The following is a 13,814-nucleotide window of genomic DNA, read 5'->3' as shown; positions in this document are numbered from 1 at the left end:
AGGGCGCAGTCACGCACGACAGGCTTTTTGTTCATTAATTATTAGAAACAAGAGAAAGCCCTTAAAAGATGCACAATGTACAATCATTCACCTACAGTAGGAATAATGAAAATATCCTTCTCACTAACTCCAACCTAACTTACGGTCAGTACACTCTAAATTTTGGAAAGGCAACACCCATTCTGATTCACCTGTCTTCAGTTAGCCCCTCCACCAGAAGTAAATCACTTTTTCCAGGGCGGAGGAGTGAGAAGCAGCTAGAACCTGGCTGCAGATAACAACATTTTGTAAGAACTAAGCTACTGACAGCTGTTTCTTGCTCCCTATCTCAGGGGAACAGTGTTATAGATGACTAATACTGTTTTACCTAATATTCCGTGATCTCCTTTAAATTTTTGCAGAAACCATCCTTTGAGCACACCCAAGAAAGCAACTAGAGTGTTTTCTTGGGATAAGCAGAAAAAAGTTTGAACTGCCAAGAATTGGATCCTCCGCACAGAAATCCATTCTGCCCTGCCTGCTGCACAGAGGAGCAGGGATGGAACAGCTCAAAGGGTCACATCTGCTGCCCTATGTCTCTTGGGGACCTTGATGAGAGAATGCAAGAGACAGTTTGTTGCAGTCAGATCCAGACACAGAACAGGCAGGAAGTACTAAACCTAGTCACCAGTAGAAGTACAGACTACACAGGACAATAGGATGAGGAGAAATGGCTTTAAACTGGAAGAAGGTAGATTTAGACTAGGTATTAGGAAGAAATTTTTTACTGTGAGAGTGGTGAGACACTGGAACAGGTTGCCCAGTGAGGCGTGTGAATACCCCTTCCCTGGAAGCGTTCAAGGCCAGGCTGGATGGGACTTCAAGCAACCTGGTCTAAAGGGAGGTGTCCCTGCCTATAGCAGGGGGGTTGGAACTAGATGATCTTAAAGGTCCCTTCCAACCCAAACTATTCTATAATTTTATATATAATAGGCAGAAAAACGTACACTTATGTGTTCTGGAGCACAGATGGTAGAATTTTGAATTAATATGAAATAAAGTGCCTCAAGTTACACTTGTTTTAAATTTAAAGTGTGCCAAAAATGAGAATAGTTTATGTTTTCATATAGAGGCACCCTTAACCACGTCACATCTCCCAAAGAGATCAAGAGCAGAATGCAAATGAAAGAATCCCAAGGGGCACCGTGGTGGCTAGGTAACAATGTCACTGCAGGTGGCAGGACTTGGCCAATAACACAGAATGACTTTAGATAACCAAGACCACCTATTTCTGAGAATATCAGTTCTGACTTACAAATACACACAAACATACCAGGAAAGTAGTAAAAACCAGATTTTTAAAGTAAGATGTGGTAGCAAACTTTTTGCTTTTGTCCATTAAAAAATTCAATTGATTCAAGCAGAGGAAGTGATTCGCAGAAATCCCATTTCAGAAATGGGAAAGACAAAACAAATGTTTCAAATGGATACATAGAATCATCTTCCAGCTTAAAAATTAAAACATTTCACACTCAAATGTCAATTCCAGGCTGTTACTAATTCCCTACAAATCCTTTCTAAATGTTATCAGAGGCAACAGTGCTCATGTATGCTGTTAGTCACCAGTACTGGGTAGCAATGACCCTCTATTTGTATTCAGTGTTACTAAGATAACTGCTGCATGAAAACACTTCTCATGAACCTGCTCCTGAACAAATCCAAGTAGCTTCAACAGCAAAATATCAAGTGCTAATATCCTACAGTCTTCTATTTACAGAAACAGACACCTAGAAACAGTGAATGTGCTTCTTCACATCAGGCTCTGTCACTTTGGCCAGTTCACTCCAATAACCTCAACAGAAAAATCAGGTGCGCTGTTTTTAACTCAGCTTCGATGTTACACAGGTTTTTATGGAAATTTGCTCACAAATACAGATTTTGTCAAGCTCTGTTTGTACAAAGATGTGCATCGGAGGCTGAGATGAACCAAAACACCTCTTCCCTTGTAGGCTGATTTCCAAAATGCTCCTTCTATTCATACCAAAGAAGACTGAGGCAATGAAAGCAAAGAAATGGGAGGTCAAACATGCGTTCTGTTAATATGTACAAAGTAGACGGTATGTGATTCATCAAACAGGCACTCCAGAGTTATGTATTCCAAATCTTGCCCCACCTACTTCAGATCTATTTATTTAAGAGCTTCCTTTAAGAGCTTCTAAAGGTTTCTATAGCATTGTACCCTTACAATTCTTTAAAAATATATACAGTGGTGAAAGTAACATCTTTTTAGATCTTCAGCTTTCATAACTTGCTTGGCGAACATAATAATACAGACCAAAGTTTGGTACTTGACAGACTAGGATGTAGACTGGACGAGTGGCTACATTTCAATCTTCTGCCTGAAGAGGTAAAGCCTTAGAACTCCTACTTTCCTTCTAGGAAAGCTGATTCCGCCATCAAAAGAGTACACAACTCAAGAAATCTTTAAAAGGGATTGCATGAGTCTAAATCACACCTCCGTTTATTCATATCTCCAAATTAGAACAGCCCACACTGAAGTTTCCCTCTACCTTGAGGTATGCACACACGGCACTGGTAACTTCCCATCAATATTAAATCACTTTCTTCCCTTAAGTCTGAAAACCTCCTACAGCAACATCAGTAGCAGGTTCATCCATATAGGGAGTGTAAGGATTCAAGGGAAAGAAGGGACAACACCTTAATCTTGAAGACTAGACAAGACAGTCTAGAAAAATTAAGATGTCACCATCTAACACTGGATTGCATTCATGCAAAAAATACAACTTAAGGTAATAGGCTCTAGATTTCTGCTAAAAGTTAGGGCATCAATGTCACAAATGAGGTGACAGAGCTTTAGTTCCAGTGACGCTATTTCTAATTATTCTGTAAATCATGTATTCTACTTATTCCTTGAAACTTGTAAAAGGTCATCTCCGTCATCTTTGTGCTCCTTGCATAAATGCACAGTGTAACAGTTTGGATATTTATATTTTAATTAAGAATGCTACTGTTTAATATGTAACTGAAATGATTAATGTTTAAACAGTAAATTTCTTCAGTTGTCAAGTTACCACTAAAGGTGACTTGCAAATATCCCATGCAAAAAATGACAACAGAAGAGCTTTTGTCTTTGTATTCTCTGAAGTCAGAGAACATTACTTACATTTTCTTGGATTATGTAAAAAACAATAACATTCACAATAACTGTCCACATTAAAATCTGTAGTTAAATAGGAATAATTAATCAAGTAATAAGACAAGTTACTCTTTGAATTTGACACATGGAAGAGTGAACACCTCCGTCTCACCTGTCTGGCCTACGTGAAATATTTACATCTTTTCAGCTTGCAAAAGATACACCAAGCAGATGGGACCCAAAAGTCTTGTTACTGAAAGAAGCAAGAGCTGCATCTTTAACTCAGACCTGAAATTTATACATTGCTATGCTCCCTGACTCTAAGAAATGTCATTGGCATCACATCACAAGCTGGGAAGCAGTCAGATAGGTCCTTTCTTGCAAATGTTCAGATGCACATGATGCTTACCTACAGCAAAAGTAATACCCATTCACTTCTGTGAAGTAATTTACTTAAGTTCAGCATGTCTTTAAGTGTTAATCACATATTACGTAAATCTTAACACAATCAGGACTCTGGTCCTTATTAGATCTAACATGGTTAAGAAGCAACTAAACAAAATTTTGGTAATCTAAGAAATTAGTATAAAACTAAAATCAAAAGAAAATGAATATAGTTAAGGAAAGGAAAGCCTGAAGGAGTGGGTGAAGAAACAGAAGCTAATGATGTGACACTAGGTCAATCTAAAGTTACTAATGGAGTGAGTCATTGGCTATGAGACGCCAATTAGATAATGGCATACATTTCACAAAGATCTTGAGAAATCACAGAAATCTTGGTAAACTTTGAGCATTTTACAAACAGCTGCTTCATGGGAGCACAAAATAGCAACCAGGTTATAACAAACTTCTTGTTATAAACTTGTCCTCCGGCACAATTACAACTTCAGTGAAACACTTCCTTTTCACCGTTTGTGTGTACACAGGCAGTGTGGCCCTTTGCCAGTTACATTCTATGCAGATACAAAATCAGATCTTTCCAAAGACTTACTGCTATAAGCACGGCTATTTTAACAGAGCAGAGAACAGCAGAGAACCCTACTAACTGGGTAACTTTTACAGCAGAGGACAGAGGAACTTCTAGAAAAAAAATCCACCTGTGAGACTACCACCAGCAATTAAAGCAGCCTGGTGCTGTCAGTGCTTTTTTTTTTTTTTTTTGTTTCTACAATGGTACCAACTAAATATTCACCTTCCACAGGCTGGTCATTTACTTTACTACAAGAAAAAAAAACAAAAAAAAACAAAACAACAAAATCTTCTCATTCTGTTTTAATGCCCTTACTACATTTGAAATGTACACAGCCAGTGAGTGATTTTAAAACTACATAGTTAAATTATATTTTTCAGTCTTCACAAAATGGGTAGGTAGAGTTTGAAAGGATAAAGATGATGAAGACCAAGACTGTCACCACAATCTAACGTAAGCACTTCCATTCTAGTTTAAGAAATCAAGTGAGCTAATCACCTTAATAACTCTGGGCTATGGGTGTAATGCCATTTACTACAGTTGACAAAATGGATCCTATCCAGATTTCATTTCTCTTTTACCTCAGCAGAGAGGGCAGCAAAAGTTAGAAAGAAGATTTTCTTGATTTAACTCCATCTCAACTACAGTAAAATTTAATTTCTCTGACAGTATAATTTTATTTTGTTCTGTTTTAAAGCTTTTTATGGTTCCTTTTCAGGTCAGAGAAGAACTTTGAGAAAGGTGTTAGAAACTATTTGGCCATTTTAATAAAGGAAGATATTACTGCTACAGAAACAAGAGTAAATTAGATACTCCAATAGTCTTTACAGATGTAGACCACACAAGCTAAAAATGGTATAGTATGCTAGCAATGATGTGAAAATTCACACGCATTCAAGCCCAAGCCCAACAAATGTGCAAAATGAGGACCACCAATGCTTTCCTCTGCAATTATTCACATAAGTTAAGGTATGTGAATTAATTAAGATGACATTAACAAAAAAGCCCTAATACTCCAAGGCGTTGGTTGGATGCATCCCACTCCCATTACACGAGCAGCAGACAGATACAAAAGTTGGAGCAAGCTGGAAATCTATAAAAAGCACAGCAGTAAACTTCTAAATCTCTATGAAAGCTAGCGAGAGCTGCAGATTCTCACCATCTCCACAAACAGATAAAAATGACCAATAGATAAAGACTTTCTAAAATACACAAGAAAACATTAGACGTGTTACATCAACTTTTGCAACAACGCTACTCTAAAAACAGGGAAGCAACGATACTTACCACATGGCAAAGAGTTGTCCTCTTCTACTGTCTTATTAAACATCCAATCCTCCTTTCTCCAACGTACAATACTACCGTCTCTGCAGTGCTTAGCAAGATTTATATTTGCTTTATCCCACATTCTGAACATGTACAGCTCCCCAGTCATACCCTGATTAGGTGATGTAGCTGTACCTGGCAGTTTTGAGCAGCCAAGTAAGAACTGCCCTTTTCCAGGGAGAGACATTTTTCTATTTAGTTTTTCATTTAGTCTTTTTTTCCATTTATGAATAACTTCACTTCCTTATCTTCGCTTTTCCACTGGGTACATATTTGGTGCCAGATGTTTTCTTGAAGCATCATCTCTGTCGTATTTATCTGATTTCCAAACAACCAGACCCTCAAGTTACCACGATCTCCACTAAGTCCAAGGTCATGCTTATTTGCAGAGGGATTGCTGTTAGTTGTCTCTTGATTGTATACATACGCTGTCCAGGGACTATTGGAGAAATTTAGCTTGAGGTGCACACAGACAGTGAATTCTTTCAAAGAAAGCAGAGAAATTCTTGGTGACATAACCCAAGGATCTTCACATTCAGTCTTAAAGACCGCTTTATATAGTCCTAGGAAATCCTCCTGATCTAAATAAAGAAAAGGTGATTTCCAAAATTACTTCTTTAAAACGATCATCTACATCAATGTTATACTTTCATATATTATTATATGAATTTACTCCTATGAATTTACCCAGGAGTTTTCAAACCAACACATTACCAAAAAACTTTGATTCTTCCTATTTTGTTTGTTTGGGTGGGAGGGAGGGAGGACCAGCATATTTGGAGGCAGGTAATCAATCCTAGCTATTCAAGAAGGCTTTGACACAAAATTCACGCGCAACATAAAGTATGAACACATGGCTCCCCAACATAACACTCAACCTACAAGTGGGAGAAAAAAAGAGAATCAGGTCCTGGTTCCTATTCCCAAGACTGCACAGGTATTTTGCACTTACGATACTGGATAAAATATAGACAGATTTAGAAGAGACTATAATCCTTACTGCCACACTTACATTCTACATCTCTGAACAATGTTAGGTTTCTTCACTTCATTTATTTATTTTTTTTTTTCAAACAAACAAAATCTCTGATATTCTTAAACCTTTCACTGTATATCGGTTCAGCTTTATCAGGAAAGGTAGAAAACAGCCATACTCCAGAAGAGAATGAGTTTGGGTAACTTTCAGGAAACATGGTTTGGAGTCCCTGACTACATTTAAACCCATCCAGCCCCTATACAGTGTTCTCTACCAGGGCATATACTTGCAGAGATATCTGATCTATGAATCTTACATTTACTTAGGCACAGAAATGACAGCTTGGAGTTTAACTGTGACATTATGTAAACATAATTTTAGCTGCAAACAACAAATTTACTGGTAAAAGTGAGATTTTAGACTGCGTCAACACAAAAACAAGCAAGGTCATAGAATGCCTCAAACAATAGAACTTGACCATAATTATTAAACTCTTGCAGATGTCTCAATTATTCCTCTGTCCCACAGGTACAGGCTCTTGTGGCTGTAGATGTAGGCACTCCAAAGCAGAGACTGCATCTTAATTTGTGAAAAAAAAGCACATTCCAATTGTACGATCATTATCAAGAGTGCCTGCTCTATGATGCATCCACTTATCCTCAACAAAAATAAACCCAAACAAAAATAACTCTCATCAGACAAGTAATGGAGCTGTAGAAAAAGGAAACAGCCTAGTAAATGTTCAAAAAGTGTAAGGGAATGCTAGAACAATAGATTTTGGAAGGCATTACTTTGTCAATATACACAAAGCTTTTATGCACCCTATAGAAAAAGTAAGTGATTAACCATGATTGATCAGGGCTGGATAGCAGAATAAGATTGGTCAATATACAAATTATGTTTTTTCATTAGTTCCCCTACCAAAAGAGAAATTTTGAGGTAACTTGATTCCAGCTTTTCTTTTCAAGGTACATCACAGTCATTGTCCTAGCTAGCTGTCAGGATCACAGCCAGCTCTTTGATCATTAAGGATGACACAGGGATTTGCTCAAATATTGTGTCTCTTGGCCACAGAGATGTCGGTCTGCTTTTTCAATAGGAACAAATAAAACACAGGAAGAACTTCCTACTGTGACAACTGTGGTACACAGAATCACAGAATGGCCAGGGTTGGAAGGGACCTCAAGGACCATGAATCTCCAACCCCCCACCACAGGCAGGGCCACCAACCTCCCCATTTAATACTAGACCAGGATGCCCAGGGTCCCATCCAATCTGGCCTTGAACACGTCCAGGGACGGGGCATCCACAATCTCTCTGGGCAGCCTGTTCCAGCACCTCACCACTCTCTCTGTAAAGAACTTCCCCCTGACATCCAACCTAAATCTCCCTTCCCTCAACTTAAAACCATTTCCCTTGTCCTGCTGTTATCTACCCTTTCAAAGAGTTGACTCCCCTCCTGTTTGTAGGCTCCCTTTAGGTACTGAAAGGCTGCAATGAGGTCACCCCACAGCCTTCTTTTCTCCAGGCTGAACAAGCCCAGCTCCCTCAGCCTGTCTTCGTAGGGGAGGTGCTCCAGTCCCCTGATCATCTTTGTGGCTCTCCTCTGGACCCTCTCCAACAGTTCTCTGTCTTTCTTGTACTGTGGGCTCCAGATCTGGACACAGTACTCCAGATGGGGCCTCACAAGAGCAGAGTAGCGGCGGAAGAGTGGAGTAGAGGGGGAAATTTGGTACAGGCTACCAGAAAATGTTTAAAACACAACATTTATTAATCAGATTTCATGTAAATTCACTGATAACTGTTCTTGTTGCTTACTATAGCTTTGAAACTCCCCTTGTAATACTAACTAGCAGAATCCTGTAGGCATTTTTCCCAATCTTGAATTATTCCTGAAGTTCAGCATCTATCACAAAGGTACTATACAAGGCTACCAAGCAAAGAAACCTGAAGACTCAGGCCAAATTGGATGAAATTCCTAATTAGCAGCCAGTGGATTTTCACAGTTTGACACTGTAGACGTAGAACAGTCCTAACATCAATCAACAGAACTACTGCCCTCTGCTCCACCCTAAAGCATGAACTCACTCATTCAGTTTGGCCATTTGTCACAGTGCATAGGCAAAATCTAGCATACTCAGCTAAGAACTGACTTACTAAACAAAATGGCTAGGTAGATGCAGTCATATGTTAACACTTGTAACCTAGGCTCCTCTAAAGAAAAATAATTGCTCAAGTCTTTCACTATTAAATAGGAATTATGCTGAAGGTTTTGAAAGATCTGATGAAGATGCTATTCTTCATAGTCTGTATGCCAGCAATATGTTTGTATGACTTACATGCCCTCCAAAATTCCTTTAAGGAATCTTGAGCCTACAGAAATGGCCATAGTGGCTGGTGAAGGAAGTCTCCTGACAAAGACTCAAAACATGAAGTCACTGTTAATTATCAAGGATCCCTTTATATTTGAAAAGTTAGAAGTCCATTTCTGAGCAGAAATGTTAATTAAAGCTTGCAGCAGACTTAATTTTGGAAATGAACAAATTCTGACAGAGGCTTGATTTCATGTCAGGCATTAAATCAGGGATTGTTATTGTCATTAATTCACAACAGCAAATTAATTATAGGGCTGCAAAATTATAGTACATTCTTTATAGATGCTTGACACTATAAAGCCACAGAGTTAGAAATTAATTATCAACATTATCTTGGCTGGGCCTGTTATATATGTAGGTGGATGCAATATAAGCAGAAGCTAACATTACTTCAAAGCCCTGGAAATTCAGTTAATCATCATTTACTTTCTCTAGAAATGGTACTTCTGTGTTGCAGCCCACTCTTGTTCACAGAACCGAGGAGCTGGAACTGGCTGTTCTCTGACTGGGTCATTCTGAGCTTACAGCTAGTTCCTTTGAATACAGATAATACAAACTACATTTGGAAACCTGGTCATTGAATATATTTTTCATCACCACAGCACAGAAAACTTGGCATAGGAGAAAGAATGCTCCAAACATCTGCAGTGTATGAAAACTAAGCAAAAATCACAAGTTGGAGTCAAGAAAACTCCATCCAGTAGAAACTGGGGACTAACTTCTGAGTGGCATTTGCTATATTCAAGCACTTCACCTCTTTCAGAAATGCAAGTTGTTCCTTTTTAACATATTCACATCACTAGATGAAAGTACTGAAACTAGATGTAGCTCTAAAATGAAAAATATTCGCATGTGTTCTCTCAAGCAGTGGAAGAAATCCTGAAATGTATGTACGAAATATTCTGTGATTCTGTGAGTTTAAATTTTCATGGATTCTATCTAGAGCTAATAGCTGTTCTTTATAAAAAGTTTAAAATAAACTTTCTACGTGTAGCCTGCTTGATTCTTCTGAATGTCCTGAAATTCTGAAGCTGAGAACTGCTTTCTCCTTTTCAGTCACAGTTATATTTAGATAGATGGGGATAAACTCTGCCACATTACGCAGTATCCTACATGTTGAAAAGAACACAGATAATTCTTATCCATTCATATTTCCTGGAAAGCATCTTAGCTGAGGAAAGAACTGAGCAGAGATGATGCTGACAATGCCAACAGCCTACAAAAAAAAACAAAAAAAAACACTACCAACAAAATATTGTGGAATCAGAAATTGACTCTTGGATCAGTTTATGTCATCTTGAAGGATTACTGACACTTGCAAGTCGTATATAGTGAAAGAAAAAAATCCTTCTTTGCTTGCATTCTCAAAACTCCAGATGTAGCTGAATTGTCCCTGGCAAAAGATTTCTAGGGCATTTGTCCATATTTTCAGCTGTTCTTTTTGCTTTTCAAAGTACCTAAGGTTAAAACTTGATCATTTTAGTAACAGTTTTGTAACCTCAGCCTCAAATTCTGTCTCAATAAAAGGTTCATTTTACAAAAATAACTACATTTGGAAAATTAGAATTAGTCTGTTCTGTCAACAAATAAAACCACCTTGCTAATACAATGTCATTAAAAAGGCATATTTATTAAGTGTGTTTGGTCTGCCAAAAACTCTCACCTTCTAGAGTACAACATGTTACAGCACATGCAGGAGCTTCTAGAAATAATCATTTTGTAAATGGCAAAAAAAACTCTCTTTTTTTACTATTCCATGCACAACATTAGCATGATTTATTATCAGTACAAAAAGCTTTACAAATGACAAGCACTGTTATTTGTATCTCTTGAGGTCCAGCATAACAAGACTTGCACTGTGAGCTTCAAGAACAGTAATGAATGGAACACGAACTTGCTGATCCTACTTTACCTCATCTACAAACATCACCGTGTTAGTTAACTCCGTTTCTATTAGAAATGACAAGAACTTGAAGTTGCTTGATTCTTTTTCATTTACTGCTACAGAAAGAGCATACACTGTCAAATTCAAATACATAATTTCTGTTTACGTATTTTGGATCTTATTAAGTTTTCCCTTGCCATACTCAGACCCACAGCCAAAATCAGTTGTTTTGTGTTTACAGGTGTACTATGTAAAATTAAAAGGATCTTGAAGTGTTCATGTAAGAGCAGTATAAAACATTTAAAGGGAGGTTCTGACAATAGTTACATCTCCAGTTAAAAAAAAATAACAGGATAGTAATGTTTTGTTATTATGTACTTACATTTTCTCCTCATCCACAGCCCAAAAGAAATAACTACTGATGACTTTTTGTGAAAATAAATACTGTGAACTTAGAGCCTGCATATCCAAAATGATTATCAAATGTTTTAGTTCTTGGTAATGAAAATTATTCCCTTTGAATTCAAGATGGCAGAAAGTTGCTTGTTGTGAATACAATCAAGAGTGCTATTCATAAAGACTAATGCTGATCACTGGAATATCAATACTAGACAAATCGGGAAAAACATGTCTTACCTTTGCCTGCTGTAGCCAAGAACAAATGAAGTAGAAGGACTGGGAAAGCAATCCTGAATCTCAATAAAATGTGCTGTATTCTGCCAACACAGCAGTGCTGTCTTCCCCAGGCAACCATTCTAGGACAAAATAAATAAATACATAAATAAGCCAGTAAGTGTAACTAGAAGAAAAACAAGTGTGCAGATAACTGTGACAAATGATGCTTCCAGCCCAGATGCATGAATTTTTCAGCCCTGTTACACTACTGGTCGTGTACTGTACACAAACGCACTGTGGAGTACTGCCAAGTCACCAATAAATAAATAGCTGTTTGTGGGAGGAAAAAAGCAAATGTTCACATTCTAATTCTCCAAAGACACAAATACGTCAGATCATCACCACGAGTCCTTCCACAAGTAAAGCTTTAGAAGTTATAAGGCAAACAAACATGAAAGGCCTCGCAAACAAAACAAAACACACAAGAGTGACAGCCTGGTGAATTTTTCAAACAGCTTTGTTAATCTCAGAAAGTAAATGGGAAGCACTTGTTTGGTTCCCTATCCACAGCTTCTATTAGCTGACATCTAATAGCAGCATTGAGAACCTCTGAAGAATAAACAAGACTTTGATTCCCAATCCTCATCTTATCCTCAAGACAAAAATGTTACTGCAAATTTCAACAAAAAATAAAACGCAGCAAGCCACTGTGCACAGAAAGTTCCTAGAGAATATAATAGAAAACTGATTTCTCCACGTCTCTTCCTAGTGATGGTTGTCTCAGGTGAGCAGTAGAACACGGTGATGAAAAACAAACATGCTTCCTACTGTAAGATTTAACACCCCCAAGAATTATACACCTTTATAATGAGATCCTTGGGAGGAAAAAAAAAAAAAGAAGTATATCTTCTGGATATTTTGCATGCTGAAATAATTGTTAAGTAAAACATTCATGTGCTTTTTGCATGCATTATCTCTTTAATAAAGAATTTTACAGACACATATTTGTTAGCAATTCTGTAACTGCCACTTGAAATAAATGCAAAGCAGTAAACTTTACGTATTTATTATATGTATCTTTTAGTGTCTGCCTTATGGCAGGCCAGAGCATCCTGCACAACCATAGAAATTTAACGTGGCCATCACAGATTTGGTATATTTGTACCTGGTTAGCACTGAGAGAAGTTTAGAGTCATGCTACCTGCAAACTTTACCATATTTTTGTACATGCTGCATCAAGCTGCAGTAGGTTTTTTCTTTACAGGAACTGTAAAATGTACACTCCTGAGGGTTATAAATTCTTGCTAAAGTGAGGGCTAACATAAATTTTTGTCAGCGCTCACATTAATATAAATATTTATTAGAATAAAATGGTTACTATGGGGTGAACTCTCCAAGTAAGCGCTAAGGGAATATACTGGCGTACACATAAATCAGTGAAGTTGCTAAGTAATCAACACTTTGGAAATTGATTAAACATGCATGCAAATAAATTTTACACATATAACAGTGTAATACAGAAAACAAAGGAAAGGCTTTCTAAAAATTAGAACAGTACTGCCAGCCATCATTTCCAACAGTTATACAGTAGATGGTATTTCTAGCAGAAATATGACCATACTGATTGGATTGAAGAAGACTGATCTAGATGATGACACACACAGTTTCCACTTTGCAGATGCTGGATGCATGCTTGAAACCAGAATACTCTGAGGAAATAACAATCAGACTGTGGCAAGATCATGAATGACAGCTGCATGTAATAATAAAGCTTCTCAGTCAGTAAATTAAATAATTACACTAATTATTCCAAGAACTCGATAACAAAAATTGCAGTGCATAACGCTGGTGGGTTTGAAGTGTTTTTGACTGACAGTTTCAAGGATGGTCCACCTACAGTATAACATCATGGCATTAAAAGAAATGCACATCCAAAAGCTGTGTTTCCTTCCTCTGCTTACTCACACTTTCCATTCTCATCTCAAATTAGGTCACTTCTAAGCAAAGCTAAGATGCACATCTATTCTTCAATTTATGGGGAAATCTCCTTTTGGTATGGGAAACCATATATTCACAGTAATGCAGCAGACAACAAACTAAACTCAAATTCCAGCATTCCTTGCCACTACTACCTAGAAATGAAGAGCTGAAATATGAATGGGACAGAGCCCAAAAATACTCCGCGGAACCCACAAGCTTAGCCATTGGTGCTGGTAAGTGTTGAAGCAAACTGCTTCCTCTGTCTCACATAAAAACCTGAATTGGAATGCTTCCAAATTCTCTGCATTCAGTTTCAGGATAGAGGCAAGGTTTCTTGTTGAAGAATCCAGTCATATCAAGAACTTCAAAGCTATTCAGTTACGAATGCAGATTAATGTTCTCAGGGGATGCACCAAAAAAACTGAGCAGGAAAGTGAATAAGCGTACAAAAAGAAATCCCAACACGATCAGAACTCAGTTGACTTTTTGCAAGACTTTCAAGATGTAGCTAGCTCAGCATTTGTTCCAGCATCTAGTGAAAATTACAATTA

At 37.7% G+C, this 13,814-nt stretch overlaps 1 protein-coding gene across 1 annotated transcript in view; it reads right to left on the bottom strand.

The window, feature by feature from the left end:
* The window catches only part of ADGRG2 (adhesion G protein-coupled receptor G2), a 44,098-nt gene extending 32,651 nt beyond the window's left edge, over positions 1-11,447 (bottom strand). The window contains 3 exon segments of the mRNA XM_031557238.1: positions 5,394-5,651; positions 5,654-6,013; positions 11,305-11,447. Coding sequence (XP_031413098.1) covers positions 5,394-5,651; positions 5,654-6,013; positions 11,305-11,422 — 736 coding nt within the window. The 5' untranslated portion in view covers positions 11,423-11,447.
* Positions 11,448-13,814: the final 2,367 nt, after the last annotated feature.

Source organism: Meleagris gallopavo, chromosome 1 (genome assembly GCF_000146605.3).
Source record: "Meleagris gallopavo isolate NT-WF06-2002-E0010 breed Aviagen turkey brand Nicholas breeding stock chromosome 1, Turkey_5.1, whole genome shotgun sequence".
Classification (NCBI taxonomy): domain Eukaryota; kingdom Metazoa; phylum Chordata; class Aves; order Galliformes; family Phasianidae; genus Meleagris; species Meleagris gallopavo.
This window is presented reverse-complemented; position numbering and strand designations above follow the sequence as displayed.